The 24,511-nt window shown below is 35.4% G+C and overlaps 1 protein-coding gene across 2 annotated transcripts in view; it reads right to left on the minus strand.

The window, feature by feature from the left end:
• LOC116494402 (connector enhancer of kinase suppressor of ras 2-like) overlaps positions 1 to 24,511 on the minus strand; it is a 171,241-nt gene that overhangs the window by 78,257 nt on the left and 68,473 nt on the right. For both annotated transcript variants that reach the window (XM_032196282.1, XM_032196281.1), the window contains exons 3-6: positions 13,217 to 13,419; positions 11,670 to 11,757; positions 5,654 to 5,695; positions 1,496 to 1,615 (exon numbers count right to left, since the gene is read on the minus strand). In XM_032196282.1, coding sequence (XP_032052173.1) covers positions 1,496 to 1,615; positions 5,654 to 5,695; positions 11,670 to 11,757; positions 13,217 to 13,419 — 453 coding nt within the window. The remainder of the gene's footprint in view (positions 1 to 1,495; positions 1,616 to 5,653; positions 5,696 to 11,669; positions 11,758 to 13,216; positions 13,420 to 24,511) is intronic.

The following is a 24,511-nucleotide window of genomic DNA, read 5'->3' on the forward strand; positions in this document are numbered from 1 at the left end:
GAAAGCCACCTGCTTAATAGTGCACATTTCTGGATAGAAAGGAAAGTCACAGAGATCCAGACTGCTCGTGGGCAGGATGTAGTAGTCTTAATGCAAGTCAAAAGCACTGTCTGTTTTACAATATATGTATTGGACAAGCTGTAAATGACACTGATCTGGCATTTCCTAGATATCCCTGCACTAACCCAGAACTTGGTCCAAGAGAGGAAACTAAACCACAAGTAGAGAAGATCTGGCAATTAGGATGCAGCAGCACAGCAAGCAATTTGTCTGTCTTTAGGATTATGTACTGGGCTACGTGTCTACGATGCCACAGAATTAAAATTAAATGCACTTTATGATGCTGTGGTGTTCTTTGTTAACTATAAAGACTAAAATAATGTATCTAGTCATACAAAAAATTACTCATTAAAATACAGCAGTCTCAAATTAATATGCATACATCAATAATTATGCTCTTGTAACTTTGATGGAACTTGCACATGATGTTCATTACTATTCAGTGTCAGAGCAAAGATTAACATGGTGAAATAATACAAAACATCTCAGCTAACAGGAATTAGAACAAATCTGTAAATCACACTCAGTTACAAACAAGAAACACATCACAATGCATATAATGACATTAAAACATGTTTTAAGTTGTCAATACCGGAACTTTCTGCAGTTGAGCCCGTGCAAGAACATCCAAATGCCTGAAGTGCTACCATATACTCTAGATTTTATTGAATGGTTTGAGTTGAAAGGGATCTTAAAGATCATCTCGTTCCAAAGTTCTAGTTTTAGCAGGATGTTAGGTTCCCAGGCACAATCCCTATGAATTTTACAGCCTACTGATGTCAGAATGATTGTGAAGTGGGGGACTAGGGAGAGGAGATAGAAGCCTTTGCCCATTGACACTTAGAACCTCATAAAAAACCCTTGTCCAAATATAACAGTACATTAACACTAACAAAGGGTAGACAAATAATTATTACATTATCAACTCAAGAGAAAATCTTAATGGTATGATCAATTGCTACTGCAAGGCAGCCAGGATGTTCAGAAGATACCTACCTAGTCTGCTCAGTGAACAATAACTTATGAACGTAAGGGATGTGTTTTGTTTCTTGGATGATATTAATTAAAGTTTTATTTGAACTGAATCATAAGGGAGTCATATAACTTCAGTGCAAGACCAAGAAACATACCGTCCACTAATCATTTTCAAAGCACATTAACTAATGGTAATTAATCATATGCTCATATGTTTGCCACTTGCACATGAAGCCCTAGGTAAAACAGGCTTTTTTTTATTATTATTATTTATTACAGTCCTTTTATTTACATTAATGCTAATGAAAGCACTTTCAGAAATCAGATGCAGCTTACAAAAAGAAATAGGACTCTGCATGAAAATACATTTTGATTTCTTGACAAATTAAAAAAAGAAATAATTTTCAATAACTGATGCTTGTATTCTGTATTCTAACAGTTAAACTGCTTTGCTACTTACCAGACCCTCACTGGGCATAATGCTGGTGAGATGAACTACCTCAAGATGTGCTGACTGTGACACCAGAGAATCAGATGAGAGTGAAATGATGTGGTCACAAATTCCAGACAAGGTTTTACACTATGAAGAAAAACAAGTCAATATAGTTACTTATGTTCAACTGCAACTACTGGCAAAGAAGTTCTTCTTCTGAGAACTATCTGAGAATAAACAGATCATTTATTTCTTAGCATTGAGAAACCTACAGGTTGTCAAGGAGCTGGAAAGTCAAGGATGAGAGCTTAAGTGAACAGAAAACATCCATGTCAATAAAATATACATGCATGTGCAGCTCTTTTGACCAAAATATTTTATTATGCACTGAGAACATCTGAATTAACCTGAATTAACTTCTCCACCCTGACTGTATGCAGTTAAAAAAAAAAAAAAAAAAAAAAAAAAAAAAAAAGCCTGATGAACTTCAACTCATCTGTTGTCATGATGTACCACTACAAATAAAATGGAAGTAGAGTGAAACAGACAAAATAAATGCCTTATACACCAACTTAATAAGCTATTTTGGTTACCAAATAATCAGAGAAATTCCATGAACAATGGTAACTCAATGAATTTTGCATTTTACAACTTAGGTCTTTCCTTTGTTTAAAATAATACTGGCAGAAACAGTGCCTGAAATAGTATTCTTACGCATCTTCAAACACATCCTTTAACTGATATTCTAGGTCAATGTAACAACGTAATAATTTTATGCTACGATGCCTTCCAGCTAAAGATCTCAAAACCTTAATGTGAATCCACATAAACACCTTCCAAGTAGCAACTGTAGTGCATCAATGGTAACAGTGATAGTGACAGATTAAACCTATTCATCAAAGCCAAACAACAAGGCTGTGGATCAGAAAGAAATTCATCTGGACTCTCAGAGAATTTTCATGTGTAAAGATTTATTCCCATGTCTGCATGTGTTTCTTAAAGTGCTCCTTCAAAAAGAATATACCTAAAAATATTTGAAACTAATCTGAAAGCATTAATTTAGATGAATTCTAGAATGGTCTTCCCGTCAAAGTTACACTGTATGCATCTATTTTCCTTCGAGGGCTATACTCTCGTTTTCACTAATTATTGCAAATGGTAGTGAAATCCCTTAAGGGAAGTTTTGTTTCAGGCATTTGCAAAACCATGAGGATTTCTAATATCTCATTTGACACTATACATATAAGTTAAACAAATAAAGTTGTCACAATGAATAAATTAACTGACTGAATTTATACATAATATTTCAACTCACTGTATAGTTACTCATCTGGAAAGTTAAGTACAGCTCTGGAGTACTGGATGTGGCATTTGCATTTTGTACCAGATGCAAGTAGCAAAGCCTCACATTCAGGTATGCATGACTGCAGCTAAAGGTCACCAAAATAACAGGAACATTTCTAGCAGTTTCAGCTCTGGGCCAGAAACTGTAAACGAAACTTTAGGTCTTGTCTTCTCCCACCACAGATATGGAAACTGGCCGGCTCAAAAATATATTTTACTGCTACATACCGCCTGACGGCTGGTCTGGCTGTGTGGATATACTTTCAGCCTCCTTTCGAATTACTATCATATCCAAAGATTATTTTGATTTCAAACTAAGGCAATCTCTTAGGCTTTGACATCTTTTTAACATCATACACACAGATGTGATGCAGACTAAATCCACAGACAACGCAATCTACTTTCTCATGTTTTATAATTTTACAGTTGTCACCGGCAAATACTTTCTCAGTAAATAAACTTTGGAACTAAATAAAAAAGTTTAATCTTATGGATCTTTAACATCTCACCACTATTCAGAAAGTTATTGAAAGCTGATGTAGGAGATTAGCAGCAGCGAAATACTCAATAATAATATATTGGAATAATTAAAAATACCAGTTTGCTGTAAAAGTAGTACAGCAGATACAAGACAGACCTGACATCAGTTACAAATAATGTAAAGGCTGAGACAGTCTTGATGGAAACAACTGAGGAGAATTCATGAATAACAGCACAGGGACTGGAACTAACATTTGATCTAACACTGTCAATGTGAGGAGACACATTAGCATATGTTAAAGTATTTTTAGTGTAAAAGAATAGCAAGCACTGAAATCCTATGTACTAGTTCCAAAAACACCACGAAACCATGTTCATACTCTCCAGATTGTGCAATACCACTGAACTTAAGAAAATCTCAAACAAAAATGGGTGCTTCATGAAGCTCAGTACTTGATGCAGTAGAACTCTACGTACATTTTTACAGGCTGTCTAAAACTATTTATTACACTCCTGCAATGTGCCATGACAAGAGCAGAATCTCTAAGACAGCACTAAGTCTTAAACAAACCACAGAAACTTGTATGTCACAAAAATATTTAACTATGGCAGCTACTGCTAGGTTTGTACAAAGAATTTAAGTTCATGACCTGCATTTACTGCAGAGAGAAAGAGCACCTAGCAGGTTGGCATTTTTAATTATCATAGGTGTACTGTATATATATATATATAGAACTGACAGAGTCCTATAAAACCTATTTTGCTGGGCAGACATCCAGACAAAAGAAACCTGACTCTCAGACATACGCTGTTGCTTGTTAATTGATCCTGAAAACTACTCCTTCATAATTTATCTTTTCCCATAATACCCGAGCTGCAGAGCAGACACAGTCTACTCATATGACTTGTGCAATCACATCATCTGAGCATACACATGCCTAGTGTGGAGCTCCTCCAAAAAAATCTACACTTCAGTGAAGCTTTCTGGTGACTGATGAAGAAAGTCAGTCCTGGATCATTGGTTTATACATCTGCCTTCACTACTCTACTCTATCTGTCATAATATCTTTCAGAATTAAACCAAAGTTACACGTGGTGTGGAGTTACAGATCCTTTGTCCTATAAATGTAAAATTTTACTTCAGAGTATCACAATTATTTTTCTGGAGCATTTTCTTTTATTTAATTTTGCTGATTATTTTTAAGAAATAAAATAAAACCATAAAGGGAATCAACAATTTACAAAGCTCATTCTCTAATTCAGTATTCTTAATTTTTATTTTATTTTTTTAAGATCCTGTGAGAAATATGGTGATTCTTCTCACTCCACTTCAGAGTTATAATGAACAGGCTGATTTTCAGAGCCTGGATGCTCTGTATTGGGTAGCTCCAGGTAATTTTGCTCAGGCTACAGTGAGTTCTACTGCCTTGGGATCCAGGCTCCTTAGGGCTCATCACACTTTCATTGCTAAGCCTAGAAAAGACTTATAACTGAAACTTTTCTCTCCTTTTCTACCTTTTCATGCTTCTATCCAGAACAGGTAAAGTCAAAAGTAACATTCCTGATAAAAATGGAGTTCTAGCTGTTGTATACAGTTAGAATTACAAGTCATGGGTTAAAAGATGTTTGTATGTATATAAATATACACTCCAAATCCCAGAAGGTTTCAGGTGCTTTTAGAAGTTCTTTTCAGAATCAGGTTTGCAATAGTAAGCTTTTTTTTTCCTGAAAGTCACTGCATGCTTTCAGAATTTAACAGCACATCAATGTTTTATGACAAATTTTAATCCCTGCTGGAAGCAGAGTATGTGTAAAAGGGTTTAAAAAAAAAAAAAAAAAAAGAGTCAGGCACTTGGTTAGAGCTTGTCAAAAGCTTATCTGAACTTGTAAATCCTTTGAGATTTCCCTTTAACAATACATTTTAACTCTATCTCACTGTCAGTATAAGCTTTCTGTGCTGGTACTATGAAAATATAAAGTATTTGCACTTAAAGGCCAATATCCAATCAATAACTTTGCATGAGATACTTCAATTTCTCTTGAGTCATTAGATTTTTAGAGTGCTGAAGGCTCTTACAGTGTTCTCAGTCTGACAACCAATGAAATTAGTAATGCAATAGGTGATGGATCCATTGATGGAGTTCCACATCAGCAATCCTAGTAAGACTACTACACTTCTAAGAATGCACCATCTCAGAGTACCATGAAGCTTCTAAAACAACCTGAGAACAATAATTTGCAATTAACTGCAGGTATGACAGAGAGCATTCCTCCGGGGAACTGTGTGAAGGGGGGCTAAGAGGATATCCAGTAGGATAGTAGGACTAGAGAATACCAAAGTAGAATACAGAGATTACTTACCACATGAAGAATTTTATTTTCTGTTTCATACACTGTACAATCCTGTGGTAAAATAAAATAACATAAAAAATAAATAATTAAAGCAACAATTAATTAACTTTATTTAAAATCTATTAAGAAAAACATGCTTTATGCTTATAGCTCTCTCTTACAGATTTACCTGTAAAGACAAACAAGCTCTTTAGTTGTGTCCAAATGATTATTTCACAAAAGTAACCATACTTCTCTTGTGGCTAAGCTCCAGGATCTATTTTTCCATTTATAGTAAGGAAAATCCTGTGCTCAATACCAACAATAATATACATGTAAACCAGGGGGACGGATTTGTGACAGCAAGAAAAAAATAACTGAATATAATTTATCTGGCATGCTGGAAATTCACTGATAATCAGAGCGAGAGAGACATTGCCTGGCCTTGCCAGGCGGAACACCAGCTAGTGGTTGTACAGGTTGTGTAGGGTGCAACCATGTCAAAACTACAACTAGGTAGGCTGTGTTATAAGGCATGGGAAGGAAGAGTAAATGAATATATTGTAAATTACAACATAGTGTGTCCACTTTGCAAGTTTTCTTAAGGATAATAAATCCTAGCACACCATAAATTCAGTCATTAGTCCCTTAACTCACATTTTTATTTAACAGAATTTCAGGTGGCTAGAACATTACTTGCTTTTTTGAAGCTTTTTCCTAAGAGATCTACCACCTCTACTGTTATTTAATGTTTGATGATTTTTTCAAAAAGATCCTGTATTGCAAGACAGAGTCACGGCAAGACAGTATTGAACCCTTTGCTACAGAAGTGGGCCCAAATGCTCTGAGGCAGCTCTAATTCACCTTTCTCCTGCCCGTCGGCACCCTGAAAAGCCACCCCAGCCCTCAAGATGTGTTTTAGTAAAAAATTAAAAGGAGCATAAAGAAAACACAAGTTGGCCAGGCAGTGTGAGGAGAAAATAGAAATTCCTGGAACTCCCCCCAAACCTCGTCACCTCTGAGGGCAGCCGCAGCCAAGCCCATGGCCCTGGCAGCCCCAGCTCCAGAACCTTCCACTGCTTGCCTGAGGCACGCAGCCCACCAGGCTCCTACATGGTGGGCGCCCGCCTGTGATGCCTACCTGCCGTGTCAATGGGGTGCTTTTATGTAACAAAATTAACACAGTTAAGTGCAGAGGCCACGTCCAGCTTGTGAGCCTGCTCCTGTGGGGCACTGCATCAAGGAAGGACTCCCTCAGTGCACCCGAGGCTGCTGCAGGGCAGCTTCAGGCTGAGCAAAACCCACAGCCCAGCGCACAGACCCAGAGCACAACCAACTGCCTCAGCCTCAAATCAAAGCATCAAGTTCATCTTCGAGGATGGGCACATCTGAAGAGAAATTAATTTCTAAGTGAAGACTGTTTTCAAAATATTGTCACGGAATAAAAGTTAAAACCAGATCATGAGTGCCAAGAAACACAGAATTTATATTAGCATTTAATGGTCAAGCATCCCTTTGATGTTTCTTCTGTATTCATACTGTTATTTTCTTCAGCACAAAAAAAGATTTCAATTAGTCAGTTCAGTTGGCATTGCCCAAGGCAGTTTTCCCTACAACTTGTACACACTTCAAACAGCATATCCACCATCTCCTTTAACCCCTCAAGTACCAAGAGAAACAAATGATCACAGGACAGCTTATAGCTTGACTTCAGAGCTAATGGTCCTATCTAAATTATTCCTTTAATTTCTGTGCTAGAAACACAATATGAGCTTAATTCTGAACAGGCTTAATTAGTTCAGGTCAAAGACTTGCATAGTAAAACTGAAATTTTACTGTTTTGTAGAGCAGAATTAATGTTAGCTATACTTAGGTTGCACATTCAAGATTAAATTAGCATTAAAAATGTTAATGGTTTTGGGATTCCTTCCAAATTCTATGCATATTGACGTTTTTTTTTTTTTTTTTAATATACATCAGACTATTTTAACTGAGAGGTTAAAAGCACTTGTGATATTATACTAAAAATATTATGATATGTAGGACAATATTCTACTGTGGTTTTTTGTGTGTGTGTTTTTTTTTTTATATATATATATATATATATATATATATATATATATTTAGAAAATAAATATCACTTCTTGTGATATTCTTTCTCTGTCCTGCATAAACAAGAGGAGGTTAAAAAATTGTGTTTTTTATAAAATTATTTTTTAATTTTATTTAGTGTTTAAAAACTTTTTAAAAATAGTAGTTGCATTCTATTTCTCTAATAGCTGCATTCTATTTCTTTACTGTAAAACAGCAAAATAAAGGAACTGCAAAATAGTCACAGCAACAGTATTACATAAAAGCCAGCTTCTGCACTGTCCAGAACATCCTATCTTTCAAAGGTACAGGACACCTTCACAACTCTGATAAGGTAAAAGAGCATGTTTCTGAATACTGATAAAGAAAAAAAAAAATAATAAGACTCAGATACAACATTCATAATTTTAGTTTACAATTCTGAAAGTGATTGCAAGTACTGCTGAAATTTCCAGATACTGTAAAGTATATTTTAGGACATGTCTTGAGGACAATTAACACACAGAAGTACTTACACATGTAAAATATTTAGTTCATTATGTTAGCACAATAAAGCAGCATGAGTTAACTCAAAAAAAAAAAAACACAAAAGAAACCTTATGATGGAGCAGGTCTGAAAAGAACTTAAAACTTTGTATTTGCCAGTTGAATGCCACTTCCCAATATTACACTTCAGTAGAGACCTACTGCAGTCTGACAAAATGATATTTAAAATATGTTGCTTGCATACATAGCATTGAACACTTCTGGAATTCACACATTAAAAAGAATGAGACTGTCTTAAATTAGGTAAATACAGCCTGGTAAAGACACTAGAGTAACTCATTTTACCTGGTTTAATTAGTAAAGATTTGATCATAATCTGCATTTAGACAACAGTGAACAGATGTTTGATAACAGAATGTTCTTCTGCAAGCAAGAGCATAACAAGATTGAGGGGCTGAAATCTCAAATCTGTGAAGTTCAAACTGAAAATAACACTCATGTTTTTAAGGGCAGTTGCTGAATCACAGAATAATTCAGGTGGAAGGGACTCTGAAGGTTATCTAGTCCAACCACCTGCTCAAAGAAGAGCTAATTTCAAAGTTAGACCAGGTACAGGAAACTTCTAAAAACCATTTTTCCATCAATTGCAATGTGAACTAGATAGCTTTAAAAACATACGCATCATCCTAAACATAAAGTATTTGACTAAAAGCAGGGAAAAAATCTGTGATATGATATCTTTATCTCAGAGAGGTTGATTAAACATGACATGTGGAAAACAAACAAAAAGTATTTGTCTGTTATTGAAAAAAAATAGCTCAAGTTGTGCTGACGTTCTTTGGTAAGAACTTTTTTGTTTAGAGAATGTTTGCTTCTATTGAAGAATCTATCACAGATTCTTCAATAGAAGCAAATCTATTTATCACATCTTTGAAATTATCAGGAAAAAATAGTCTGAAAACAGCTTCCAGTAGAACAAGTGAACACTTTCTATTCAAGGAAAAATTAACCACTGGCTACATTTTAATAACAAAATCCCTAACCTGTTATCTCCCAGTTCCTCCAACATAGCCACAATTCTGTATCAAAACCAAATCCAAACTCTGTTAAATTAATCTGATGAATTCATTTTCAGAACAAAAATAAGAGTTATTCTGCTTTAACACTAAAGTTATACTTAAAAACTTAGTCTACAGAGAGCTGAAATTTTAAAATACTCATCATACTTTTATGAACATTATCATCAACACATTTTAATGGATCATTGGACCTCAAAATCAGTGCCTCAAAGTTTATGTAGTTTTTTACATAATGCTATTCTTTTTCCTACTTATTTTAGTGAAAGGGGGATTGTGAGGGATAAGAAAACTGAACAGGTGTAAAACTAGAGAAGATCCATTTTCTTATAGCCAGTGTGAGAAGATACTATTTACAGATGAACAAATGGCTGATGACTCATCATAGCACTTACATGGCATGTAAATAATAATACCCAATGTTGCAATGCTTGTTTTTTGTTTAAACTTTGAATGAAAATCTTATTTCACACTTACACAAAAATTATGACCTAACATCTAGAAAATTTATTTCCTCCTTACATCCAAGATTATGACACTAAGATATGTACAGTACATCCTAGCAAGAAAATACATAAGGATTGTCTGTATTAAACTCAGATTACACAGTTATGTTCACTACTTAACGGGAAGTTCACCTTGAATGGCAGCTGTAAATAATACACACAAAGCATGTTAATTTTGCACAAAATATATCTTCAGGTTGAAAACATTCCTCACTCACCTAATGTGCTAAATGCATGGCCTTTGCTGCTGCTTTCACACTGATTAGATATCTAAAACTTATTCATTAAAAAAAAAAAAAAAGTATCACAAAGGATCTGAGATCTAGGTTTCTACTAGTTATGTCTTTCTATTAGTTATGCCTTTGAATTCATATTTATTCATATTTTATCCTACAGTTAAGACCACAGTTTTGGTTTAGGTGAGACACATTTGTTTTCACACATTAAAATAAATTTTCCTCAAATTTAGTAACAACAAAACCGTCTCCATAAGAATGATGCTGCTTTATAAAAACAAGTTAATAGATGGCTATTAAAAAATAAAGATCTGAAAATAAGATAAGGAAAAGATAAAACTTGACTTGACTTGTAACTGATCTGAAGAAGTAACTAAACATTTTTCATTTTGGAATGTATTGGAGTTTACAGTAAAAGACAGATTGTTTTTAAGTTGTCAAAAGAAGGACAGCTTTTGCAGTGGAGTAGAATTGAAGGAAAAAACAAACCTCAAACTATTGCTAGCAGAAAACTGAATTTCATCTGCCAAAACCAATCAAATGAATGGCAGAAATGAAGACAGCAATTCAAAATTATATGATTTCCACCAAGTCCATAGGGAAAAATCAAACTCAAACAAAACGCAGTATCAGCTGAAGGATGAAATCAGAATCCAAACTTTTTGTATTGTAGAGAAGTTCATTTTGCTTAGTCTGTAAATCAAAAATAGTATAGTGTTATAAACACCTTGTAAGGGAAAGCTTAATAAAGATACATAAATAATTAAATGTCTACATAGGAATTTGTAAACCAGGAAAAGAGAAGAAGGATCTTTGTTTTCCACTGCAAAAATGCATAAAGGACAAAAATTCTTAAAAGGAAAGAAAGCTAAATATTAGAAATTAAGGATAATATTGTAAAAGACAAAGACTGCTATTTTTTTCTTAGCCTTAGTTAGAAAATACAAATTCAAAATATACTGTTTTTTGTTGTTGTTGTTGTTGTTGTTGTTTGTTTGTTTGTTTTGTTTTTGTTTTCCTTAAGAACTAAAACAAAACAGAAAAAGTAGTCTGCAGTATGCCACTACCTCTGGAAGCCTTTGTAACTAAACAAGTTCTATGACTAGTCTACAATGAGGCTACATGGAAAAGTTTGCCAGCATACAACAGAGGGAGGCAATGAAGCCCTTCTTTCTTCTTGCTTCCCCTCCTACACTCTTCATCTTCCCCTTTGCTTCATTCTAAGACAGTCCTTATCTGTTCTCTAACCTCTCCACATATCCCAGTAACACTATTTTGTCTCATCATTTTTTTTTAACAACTCACAAGAAGGGACGTTGAGTGTAAAACACTGCAAAATGAATTTACACTCAGCCTTTATGTACCTATTCTTACTTCAAGAATATGTACCTATTTTTATGTACTTTTCTTACTTCAGCAGACACTGTCAGAGACTAATATTATTTACATACTGTATCAATCTATCCAGACAGATGAGGATAGCCAAGTCTAAAATCTTCCCATCACTCCCACAAAAAGAGAGAATATACAAGGAACAGAAAGATAAGGCTAAAACATATTTTTTTCTACTGAAGTAAAAGCTTAACAATGCTTTTACTATGTCGATTTTAAGCAAGGGGACTCAGAAACAGTGGAAGATAACCACTCCTACCTGTTGCACAATGGTTGTTAATTCCAGGCACAGTTGAACAATGTTGTTTTTCAGCAGTGAGTATTCTGTCACACTGACAAATGGAGACCTGTGAGAAGAAAAGAATAGCTTTACATAGCGTTAAGGATAAATCATGTTTACAGTATAAGCAATGGTAAATAGTATAACAGATTAATGGTTAGTAAATTCATTTTCATAAAGGCAAATGTGATCAGGTCAGTTAATTGTTCTATGGCTTAGTCCAAAAAAGTCTTGAAATCATGAATATATTTTTCAGTAATACAGTCTATGGTTTTTGGAGTCTCTGTGGGCATTTAGAAGATATATGTAATACTGAGATCAGGTCTACACCACAGAAGTGTGAATCACCTAACCACGACAATCTCCAGCAGCAAATCACACAACTTTTTAAAAATATGCCTTTGAAACAAGAAACAGTGTTGACAGGAAGGATGTAAAGTGGATTTTGGCCAGAACACCAGAAGTTATCATTCTTAAGGATGGTGAGATATGAGCTTCCAAAAAAAAAAAAAAAAAAAAAAAAAAAAAAAAAAAAAAAAGTTGAGATTTCTCATGTATTGTTCATTAAAAAGACGACATTTCTAGAATGACATAGAATGACATCACTCTTCAGCAGCAGTTAGCACCTTAATTCTGAGAGCAAAGTAATGCATACTTAGTCATTAACAGCTTCCTTCACACTAGGATTTTCTGTAGGCTTTCCAAATTCTAGCTGAATCTGACCTCATTTGAATTTACAAGAACTGACAAGGTCATAGCCCAAGAGAATATGACTGCTGGCATTAGGTTAGGAAGATGTCACCAGGATTATATAAATCCTGTGAAGGAGGGTGATTCACTCTCACTATGATTTCTAAGGTGCCATTTATACATTCAAGAGCAGTCAGATTCCAGATAAATCTCTCCATTGCTATAACTCTACAAAACTGAAACAAAACATAAATTTCATGATGTCATTTTATGTTTTGGTTTCTGTCTTCCTACAGCCAAAATTTTAACTACATTTATCTGGAGCATTACTCGTCATCAATTCAAATTCTCAAATTCTTGCTAGAAACTCCAATAAGAATTTTTTTCTTTCCTGACTAAGCAAGTAAGATAATATACTTTTAATATTCTTAATTGATTAACTTAACTCCAGCTTATTTTGTGTCCTTTTGATGAAAGAAAGACTGTTCAAATTCTATGATCTTTTCTTCCTCATCCTCCTTTCTGAAATTACCAATAATGGGCAACCATTTACAACAGTAAGATGTCAATTTTTGCAGAAAATACTATCAAACTGAAAGGAGTATGAACAAATAAATAGAGAATAATTTATCACCCTCCTAAGAGAAAAGGGTTCTACATTTTGCCTCTGATATTTTTGAAATTTGCACATCAAAATTCACAGCTAGAATTAGCAGAACTGACATTTTAATATTAGAACAAAAGGGTACAAGAACAAACTAAAAAATCAAAATCAAAATCAAAATCAAAAAGAGGAATTATTGTCATGGGTAGAGGATCAAGGCAGAGTAAATTACCTGTCCAGCCAGGCTAGTAAGTTCTTGGCAGCACCAATCAGGTCAACTACAGAGGTAAGAAAATCATTTGGCAGTCGTCTGGAGGCCCTGCCATCATAATGGCCACTCCTCCTTCTACCCGTTATAAAGTTCTGAAGATTTTTGGCTGAGGCATTCAGCTTGTGAGAGAGAGTTCTCAGGTTTTCAGTCTCCAAACCATAGTTCTGAGGGGAAAGAAGAAAACAGACAATCAAATGAAACAGGGTGTTGTAAACTATGTGAAGGGAACCGTGAGGTGAAACCGGCACGTGGCTGAAAGGATCACAGATCTGTGGATGCCTGGTGTCAGACCAGCAACAGGTCGCTTTGTTTAAAGCCCACCCAAGCCTCTTGGTCCCACCACACAGGGTCCCACTCAGATTAGCATTATTCCCCCTACTAACTTGTAATGACTTCACCTTAGCAGTGCTCTGCTACTACTTATACTGTGAATAAGGTTAAAAACCTTAAAAACCTTAGGGAGTCCTAGCGACAGGCTTTTATGGGGTAATTCCTTGCTGAACTCTGCTGCTGTTGCTGAACAGCTGTCACACCACACGCAACATAACATGCAAACGGTCAGGTCACATCAGACCAAAGATGTGGTACTCCTGTCGCCAGTGAATGCCTAGGGACAAATCTGAGAAAAGAGCAGGCGTGTAGTCAACGTGCGAGTGGTTCAGAGACTTCAGGCAAGATAGCGCCTTCATACTTAATAGTTCTTAATGGATCTTCTTCCACTGTTATCATTCTGACTGTTTTTGTTTTGTTTTTGTTTGTTTTTAATTTACAACTTTTCGCATTTTTATTTTTTTTTTCCCTTTATGAAGGGACTTCAGCTCAAATAGAGTAACTAATTAACTCGGATTCACACAGAAAGTCTCAGGCTGAACTGAAACAGGATCTCTTGCTGCCACAACAGGATGTAGCATGGGAAAGATTTTAATGAGCACTTAAACAAAATCAACTTTCACAGTATGAATTGATTGCCCACTATTAATTTCAACTATGCATATGTTATAGAGGATGACTGTTCATCAATACTGCATATTAATTTTTCTGCCTCAACTTCTTCCTCAAAACTGAGGATAACGAACAACAAACAAATATGCTATCTTGCTGAATGCTGATGTGGATATATGTACAAAAAAGATTAAATATTTCCAACGCCAAAAAGGGAAAATTGTATGGAAGTCAAACAAAACACAAACGAACAGTAGGTAAAGTTGTTTTCTGAGTTTGGACCAGTTCTGGCCGGTGCATAGGCCCTTGCCTTCTATGCCAACCACTCTTCCTCTCAAAGTTCACTCTGAAAAATGAAGGAAACCTTCCACCTCAGCTCTGAGGAAACCTACCAGGCATGGAAACACTTTGGTGCCTTCTAAGTTAATTCACTACAAAGAGCTTACTTTTAAAAATAAATTTAAATGCTAGGGACAGAATTAATTTCAGTATTATATAGATATCATGCCTAAAGCATCCCAGTCAGTCAATGGGGTTTGGAAGCATCACATTTAAGACTGAACAGTGAAGCAAATGAAAATTACATTGGCTTAGTTACAGACAAGAACAATTCTCTTAATCTTTTTTCCAAAACAAACATTGTACAGTTAACTACAGCTTCACTGAAGTAAAGCTGCTATTTTAGAAAAGTTTATAGTTAAAAAGAATACTGTATTTGATGTTAGTATTGGCATACAATCTGTTTGATATTTGCAACTAATCTTTCTTTTGTTAAAACACTGAATTCCCTCTGCTATTTCCCTCTCCTTTTTCTGTCACTTCTCATGCCAAGATGATGAGTAAGTGGGTGTATTGCAACGTCTTCACCAGCTAGCAAACTAAGCAGAGTCCCGTTTCCCCTTGGGAAAATTTTGATTTTGCATACTCAACAGCATTTTATAAGGATGATAAACCAGATCCTCCCGGTTTTATTTCTCAGTCCAACCTTGGTTATCCCTGTGGTAACAAACACAAAATGTTTCTCCCAATAATTCATTATTACTTAAGTAATGCATTATTACTTAAAAGCTCAGGGAACCTGACAGTTTGCTTTCAAGGAAGGCCATGTAGGAAAGGAAAAAGCTTGACTAGTGAATCTCCAAAAAGCCAGTATGCTTTCACTGAAGTACAAATCTTGAAGAAAGAGGGCTAGATACTACCAGTGCAGTCAGCTGGACTGAATTTTATAGATTTGCTCAAGTCACCAGAAAACACAAAATGTGTTTGAGGAAATCCACCTAATAAGCAGGTTGTTGTATCTTAAGTTTATTAATTAGCATACCAATAGCAGCCTTAATTAACATCAATATAAAATTGTAAATATAGTGAAGCATAGATAAAATATGTCCATAAAGATAATGAGAAGGTTACAGGAAATTTTTCAGCAAAGTAAGAGTGCTGATGCAAAGCAGTGATTTAGCTGAGATTTAGATACAATAAAGGGAAAAAGATAAAATATTACAAAATTGACAATGACTCAACATCTCTGTAGAAGACAAAGTAAATTGCACTAAATTTAAGATTGAATGCCCAAGATGTTCAAATAAATGAAACAACCATAAACAACTATAAAATTAGAAAAAGAAGGGTTAAAAATAATCCTTGAAAGTATCTTCCCAAAGCACATCCTCCTCCTTTACTGCATCACAGCTCACCTCGTGCCACCTGCACATTTCTCTCCCCACTGCCAGCCTCCTTTGTGACAAGTTTGGCTGGCTGCAGGCCTAATGTCGTGAAGCCCTACAAGCCCCACTGTGGCATTGTGTTAGGAAACCATCAAAAGAAGCTAGGGCTCCTTTCAACCTGCCCTAGCCACTAACCAAGGTGAAGGGATATAAAAGAGATTGTCTCAGAGGAGACAAGAACAAACAGGTGGTTACACACAGAATTTGAACCGTATCCATTATGATTCGGTGAAGGTACTTAAAAACAAGGATGGAGAAGTTGCAGTTTATGATAATGAATAAGGAGGTGGCTAGCCCTGTTCTCTATATATGACACCGCAAGTATTCAGATCTCTTCTAATTCCCATAGGCATCTCATCTGCATGATGCTCAGAGATAGTCTCAGACCTGCCAAACTAAATCATTATCATGGCTCAGATATCAGACCTCAGTTTTCACAGCTTTATATTCTTCTTTCAGTGTTAAATACGTACTGTTATTGTGAAAGACACAATAGAAATACAAAATATAGAAAGACAAAATAGAAATTTTGTTCTTGAGCTTGTAAAATTCTATCTCTTGCAGGTGATTTCCTTCTTGCATGTAAATCCTAGATGTAAATCCTGCTTAAAAAACAAAACGAAACAACAAACAAACAAACAAAAACAACAACAAACAACCAGACAAAAGAAAACAGCAACAGAAAAACAGATACACAACCTCTAAATGGGTTCAGGAGAGTGCCATCAGCATAACTAGGATTATTCCTAATATCAAGTCGGAAAAAAACAACCAATCAACGTTTGCTTGGTTCCCTGTTTCTATTTCATGCCACTTAAGGTTGTTACATTGCCTTTTTTTTTTTTTTTTTTTTTTTTTTGGTCAGTTTACTTTATTAGTGGCAATGGACATACAGGTTTAGATAGCAAATACTGACTATTAAAGTGACCCCAAACACTGTCTGACTAGAATGCCATGTACTTTGTCAAATTACCCTAAAAACTTGGGCCCACGGCAGCAAAGCAGGCAAAGCAGGTGTGTTGCAGAAAGGACAGCCTCTAAAAAAGGATTAAAATAAGAGCAATTCTGGAACACAGAGGTGTGACTGGCAAATCTACTAGAGGTTTACTTCATGTTTTTCAAGTAAAAGCACGGTTCAAACAGTAAGATTTTTTACATCTACTGAATATAGTATATGGCAGCATGAATACCTTCACATAAGATGATGATTACCTTATGTGAAGATGATCTGGTTTGCTCAGTGACAGACTGACTCAGTAGTATATTTTACATCAGAGCTCAGCAATTCCTGGTGCCAAATTCAATGATCGGAGTTGGAGAGAAGGATTTCAAGAAGTAGAAATTAAATGCAAATGTGAGATCAGAGCCAGACGGGCTTATTATGGAAGAATATAATTAGTAATGATGCCAAGATGAAACTGTGCTTAAAGTGATGCTTGACAGTGAGCTGTACAACTGAAACTTAAGTCTGCTTGCTGTGTGTAAAATATTTTTCAGTTTTAGCTATTACACCCTCTAAGAAAATTCTCTGATTTTTGAACCGTTCATGAGGATTTCTCACCATCCCCCCACTCCTGTTCAGTCCCAGACGCTTGCTCCAGTGTTACTCCCGGTGACTGGGGTTACTGGAGGGTGGGAAGAGGAAGGAGACAGGACAGATAGCCTCCAGGGCTTTTGCAGTTGATTTTTTTTTTTTTCTGTTTGAAGTCCATAATAATAATAATAAAAACAAAAACAGGTGGCTGTTGTCAGAAGCCATACTATACCAGAAGACAGGAGAGAACACCAGTTTATTTGAACAGCCCAAAATAAACTGTTGTTTTTACCAGTGAGATTTGATTTTTATTTCCTTTTAAAGCAGAGTGGAAGGAATAAGATCTAAGTTGGTGAATATTCAGTTTCCGATATGCCCTTTTAACTATACGGAAAAATAGGAAATCTGCATCCAAACAGATATTTCTTCCTTTTTACCTTAAAAATTCCAAATGAATAAATGGCTAACTAAGGACACTGTGACGAGGAACCCTCCTGCTCTGTGTCCATAGCACAATTACAGCTGAAACCTGCTTGTTGTGTACACAGATTTTGGTATGAAAGTTCCAGTTTTAACAGTGGAAAATTGATTTTTCTTCATCCGTCTGACAATGTGACTCATTTGTTTACATATTAAAGTAGAACGAAACAGAAAAAAATCTTCAGCTACACTTCAGGTGTTTGCAGATCTTATGGCATATATGGAATAACAGGATAAATTAGCATGTAATGCTAATAACACGATCTGTGAGGATTTTTGCTACTAAGATAAAATAGTGCTATTTTTGGTAGCAAAAAAGCAGACCCATTCTCAGATTACACAATCGACTTAAAAATGCCGTGGACTTGCAACCTCTGAAGCAGCTCTGCGGGGATGCCCTGGTCCCATCCCCGCTGCCTGCTGGCCCCCACCAGCCCCCTGCTCCTCGGGGGCTCTGCGGCCGCCACTATGAGCCCCGGCCCCACCTGCCTCCCCAGGGCACGTAGCAGCACATGGGGCTCGGACCTGGCGAGGAACTGAAGTCCCCAAAGGCAGCTCTGGGCTTCTGGAGCCCTTTGGGAAGGCACAACGCGTCAGATGGGATGCCACGGCTCCCTGCGGGCTGCAGTGCGCGACGTGCTGCATCCGCGCAATGGAAACTGCAGCGCCCACGAGAGCATGTATGCAGTTAGCGCCTACGGAAAACAGGCAAAAAAAAAGCCTCATAAAAAACATAAATCCAAACCCACATGTTGTAATTTTAGCATAAAGTTCTGACAGTTGAAAACAATGAAAAACTAGGTGGGTTTGCGTAGTGGTTTTGTTTTGTTTTTCCATTTCCTCTCTGGTTGTATATTTGAAAGGTTAAAAACACAACACAAGCTTATTCTAAAATACTTGTATTTGTAAAAAGTTCTGTGATGTCATCAGGTAGACCCAATGTTAAATAGGAAATCTTTATGTAAATAGGAAATCGAAGGAGGTAAAATAAATTTTTCATGTAAATCACTGAGGACATTATCTTAAAATTATCTGAACAAATAAACAACTTTTACTATTGCATTAAAACACTAAATTAAAAAGTATGTATAAAACCTCGGTTCCCCAGAATGTGGCCTACTTTAAGTATTTATTATAATTTCAGATAAAGTGCTAAAAGATCTAGATTGGTGTTTTATGTGAACAGAGGTGACGTAAATTGAGCTGAAGGGAAGAATAAATTATACCCTGTAATTAGCATATTAAACTTGGTAGTGTTAAAATTCTGCTGGAGCGGTATGCAGATAGAAAAAAAAAGCTACGTGATTTGCAGCCCACTGACTGCTACTCATTTGGCATCACCAGTTCTTAGGGCATACTGGAGCCCACCACTCCATTTTTGACATGCTGTACTAAATATCTTGTATACCTGATCCTGGGGATCTGGGGAAAACCAAGAGTTGCATTGCCAGTGATCACTTGTGCCTGAAGGCTCAGACCTGAGCAGAGTCGCCTGCCTGGCAGCTTCTAGCATGAGGCCTAAGAACTCCTCTGTCTAAAACCAGCCAGCAAAATCCATTAGTGACCATGTCAGCCAGGATACAAATTCACATCTAGAGACTGGAACCTAAAACTTAACACATTTCCTGAATGGCAAAAATGGGACAATGCTTACAATAAATATATATATATAATATGGAAGTTAGTAAAAGTTAAATATACACATTTATATAAAAGAAACACCCTGTTAGCAAATCTGTGTCAGATGTCGTTCACACAGTGTCAGACTTGTCACTGCACAGTAGTATTTTAATTAGGTAATGATCATGATCACACACTTGGTGAGCAAAGGAATGAGACTTCTGAATAATAGGCAATTGAACCCAATATGACCTAATTCTCAGAATGTCTTATCACAAACCTCCATTTCTGCACAGTTTAACTTCTCTGTCTGTAGTAATGTCTAGTGGAGTTACTGTTATAATAGCTTTTCCTGTTACTTTATAGCAAGGAGATGCCATACTGCACACCTAAATGTATTAGCACACAAAATGATACCTATTCTGAAATTACATTTGGATCATTTTCCTGGATTACAAAAGATACCTAGCTTACTAAATAAAGTGTGCTTTGCTCTGAGTTATGGCAAGCAAAAATATAGGTCACCTCTGGATATGTGCTACTTAAACTAAAATATTCAATAATTTTATGTATTTTTGAAAATACATAAAATTCTAGCACCTGCTGTTTTGCAAACTAGAAATAAATTCCCCTATTCAAAAAATTCATGTCTGGGGACAGCAGTTCAAGAATATTGCCTGAATATGCTTCAGCATTTTCTTTGAAAGATCTCATTCTAAATCAGTAAATTAACAACAATATAATAAAAACAATCCTTATCACCTTCTTTAATAATATTTGACTATCAGTTTATTATGGCCGTTAAACTCCAGTATTATAGCCTAGTTTATGAACATAGAACACAAAGATATTTCATAAAAGTATGGAATTTATTAATTTAACTATGGTAATAAGATGCAAATATGCAACAGCATAATACAAATTAGAGCATATTATCCGAAACCCCTCAATTCTTTCCTGTGCAAAGCTTTCCTCCCCCTTGTGCTCCCTTCCATTATAATTATCCTACCTTTCCGAAGCAAATTGTGTCACAGTTCTTTCTTGCCTCCTAAGCCTATAATTTGGAGCTTGTCACAGTGCTTCTAAGCACTTCATGTACCTTCCTATTATCTTGTAATAGATACATTAATTAAGATTAAATATTTTAACCCTATTTAAAAATGCAATGTTTGCATTATATTTTTAACTTCCAGAGGAAGCTTTAGCATTTCCATTGTCATTGATATGCATATTTTAACCTTATTTAAAAATGCAATGTTTGCATTATATTTTTAACTTCCAGAGGAAGCTTTAGCATCTCCATTGTCATTGATATGTATAATGTAATCAACCGTAATTAAGGTACTTTTAAAAAGTCGTTTTATGGGGAGCGCCACGCACTGCTGATTCCAGAATTAGAACACATGATAGTCATTCCTTTAACAATCTGTCTGGAAAAAGACCCTAAGACCAGCCCCTGAAGCAGATTCATTCAGAACACAGAATTTAAATAAAGTTGAAAAAGTTTTATCTGAGTGCTAAGACAGTTAAATGGCTGGACACCTGCTCAGAGGAACCAAGCGTGAGAAAAACAGATGAGGGTGCATTGCTGTGGATACCTCCTCTGAAGACATGAAGAGGGTACAGCTGGAACGGGCCTTGCTATGAGAAGGGAAAAGAGATGGTCAAGACAAGAGCACTGACCCAGTACACAAATATGTTCTTTATGGATCTCAGAAGGGCCACTGATTGTGCCCAGACTCGGCTCACTGTATACCAGGTTAAAACTGCACAGTATACTTGTTTCTATTGTGGACTGGTTAGGATGATCAAGAATTAACCAGTGTTCTTATCTAATCTCTTGCCTAAACATTTTTAAGTGGCTTTTACATTGTAGCTCTTGCTGCAGATCTCTGAACTGCATAAAGCCTTCTTGCTCTGCTTAATCCTAATGAAGACAACATGATTTTAATTCTGTAATATCCAAATACTCTCTCTACTTGGATAAGCTTGAATAAACTGGAACATCTTAATTTTTCTGTTTATATCCATATACATATCTACAGGGAGAGGGTAAGAATATATTACTATGGTACAAATATCTGAAACAGAAAAGCATTAGAAAATGAAGTTTGTTATATTAGATTTAAAAATAACCTACATTATACAAATAAAATACACAAGTACGCCAGACTAATCAGTATGAAAAGTATACATTTTATTATTATATTATATTTTTATTTGCATCTTTCGATTATACATTTAGCAAGAACTTGATTATTTTTTTCTCTTTAGCAATAATTAAAGACCTATGCCTTGCTATTTATCATAAATGTATATATTTGTTTAATAAATATTTAAAAATATTACCTTCACTGGAGGTATGTAGCAGGGACTGTAGAACAATAGTAGGAAAGAATGGTTTTTGAAGATTTTGTTAAACACAACTTTTTAATTTCTAGATTAAAAAATCTTTGATATTTGTTACAATGAAATGGTTTGACATTACAAATGGAACAAGAGGATAGGACTAAAGATATATTAAGTGTCAGTTGCATTATATCACTTGCTTGGAATCATCTTCTAAAACGTTGAAATGGCTACTTATCTATAATGTACACCTTCACAAAAACTTTGAAAAAGAAAGCTTCTTGAGATAAGGTTCTCATTTCAGTTGAGAAGCGGGGCATGGACATTCCCTTCTGAACCATCAGTAGCGTTATTCCTCTGCAGGCAATGAACCTTCACTTTCAGGACCAGAAGAGACTGAACCTCACCTATGCTTAAAATAGTACTTTAGTTTATCTCAAAGAGAGGATGCTTTTACTACTTTTACTTTGAACTTCAGCAGCATGCCTCTGAGCAGTTCTTCACTGCTCTTCTGCTGTACTTTAATTCACACTTTCTGCTCTGCTCCAACTTCACAAAGGGCTGGGATCTAAACTCCCAGGAAGTGAATTTGCATTTAAAAAAAAATTATCTATTTTAAAATGCCTTTTTTTTTTTTTTTTTTTCCTGAGCAAAATGGTGTTACAACAGTACAATGAAGCTTTCTCATAAACACACTGACATAAAACTGACTGTTCTTCACCATCCATACATCATTGTTCCATGTCAACCTGATATTTGTGCATATTTAACAGCTTAATGATGACTTTCAGAAAATATACCTGCAAGAAAGTAAATCTGTCACAACATTTCTTTTCTGATCTGCACAAAATCAAAACCAAAGAAGATGAAGGAAAGTTAGTCTATTTTGTGGTTTCTTTTCACGTCACAAGATAAATTGATTCCAATTACTTTACTTCAGTATTAGGTAAGGCCTGATCTGCATATGGTTTCAATTAAAAGCCATAAGTAGGCCAGAGCTCTGTGATGGCTTGACCTCTTCCATATGTGCTATGCACAATAAGCTGACTGGGGATACAGTGGTAAATAAACAAGACCAAAGGATTTTAGAACTGAGAACTAAGTATTGCCTGCGTTAGTGGTTACCATGCTTGCAATTGCTGTTTCCCAGCATGTGCCATGATGCGTGTTCCTGCCAAGACGTTACATCTTTTTTTAGGGATATCTAAACTATACCCAAATCCTTCTTTAAATTTTCTGTTGCAAATCCATGAAACTCCACTGGCTTTATTTCTCCGACATAATGTTTCAAGCCTGTACCTACCTTTCCAGCACTCCCTGACCCTTATATGTGTTCACCATTCCTCTCAGCAAAACCTACTGAAGGCACAAATGTGGAGCATGCTATTCAATAACCACAAACCGTTATTATTTTTTCACTAAAATCTTGTGACCAATTAACTTAAGGTATTTATTTAACAATAATCATAGTCTTGTGGAAGAATCAACCACCCAATAACAGGAAGTTATTGGGTTTCTTAAGATTCTTTAAGTATCTCTTAAAATGAATTATAAGACAAGTGCAAGACTACAGAGAATAAGAGATGCAGTACATCACACAAATTTACAATTCTGAACAGCCCTGAAACGTTCAAAGTTCAAAGAACAAATGATAGGCTTGTCTTTTGGAAACATAATGTCAGAACTGAACATTTCACTTGGTATTTTCAAAGATTTTATCTTAGGTTCTTGCAAAACTGGTAGTCCCATGTAAAGATTTTATCCATGACAATTCAGAGAGAATCATACAATAAATTAAATTAGTAACAAGATTCCTTTGAACTAACAACAATGACAGTATGATATAAAATTAATTTTTAGTCATGAATTTGGTGAATGCCATTTGAGCAAGTCCACCCTACAACTTCATGGATATGTATATATACACATATGTATATAAATTTATGCATAACTGATCAAAAAATTAGTCAAATATTCAGGCAGATTATTGCAAATGATATTATAACAGACTAGTAACAAAAATATTGTGAAATGGTATTTATGAAACAGATTACTTCTTGTGAGTGAGAAAAACACTTTTTCATTTTTTTCCCCATCATGGAAAACAATCATTCTTGACTTACATCAGTGTATTCCCTGTACTTTCTTCCCACTGCAAATCTGTGGTATATTTCTACCTGTACAATGTAACATGCATTGCATCATTCAGTATAGCTTTCAAATCAGGACCTTAAGGAGAAAAAAAAAATAAATCCATTGCTTTTTGCAACGGAAAGAAAATTTTGCAATTGAGATACATAAGCAATAAATAAGAACTAATCCTTCCCCATGAAGAAAGCTACAGCCTTAGAAAAAAAATAACTTTAAAAATTCATAATGAATATAATAATAAATAATTTTAAATAATTATTTTAAGCATCACATAAGTCTTGCTCAGTTATTTTTCATTAAAAGACTAAGAATTACCAATTTATGTGTTTCATGTAGACCAATACTGAGACAACAATTTATTTGACATTTAAGACTGAACACATCACTAGGCTTTTATGTTATTTTAAAGAAAATTAAATTAAATTTTATGTTAGTGGAATAGTATCCTTTTCATTT

The sequence above is a fragment of the Aythya fuligula genome, chromosome 13 (genome assembly GCF_009819795.1).
Source record: "Aythya fuligula isolate bAytFul2 chromosome 13, bAytFul2.pri, whole genome shotgun sequence".
Classification (NCBI taxonomy): domain Eukaryota; kingdom Metazoa; phylum Chordata; class Aves; order Anseriformes; family Anatidae; genus Aythya; species Aythya fuligula.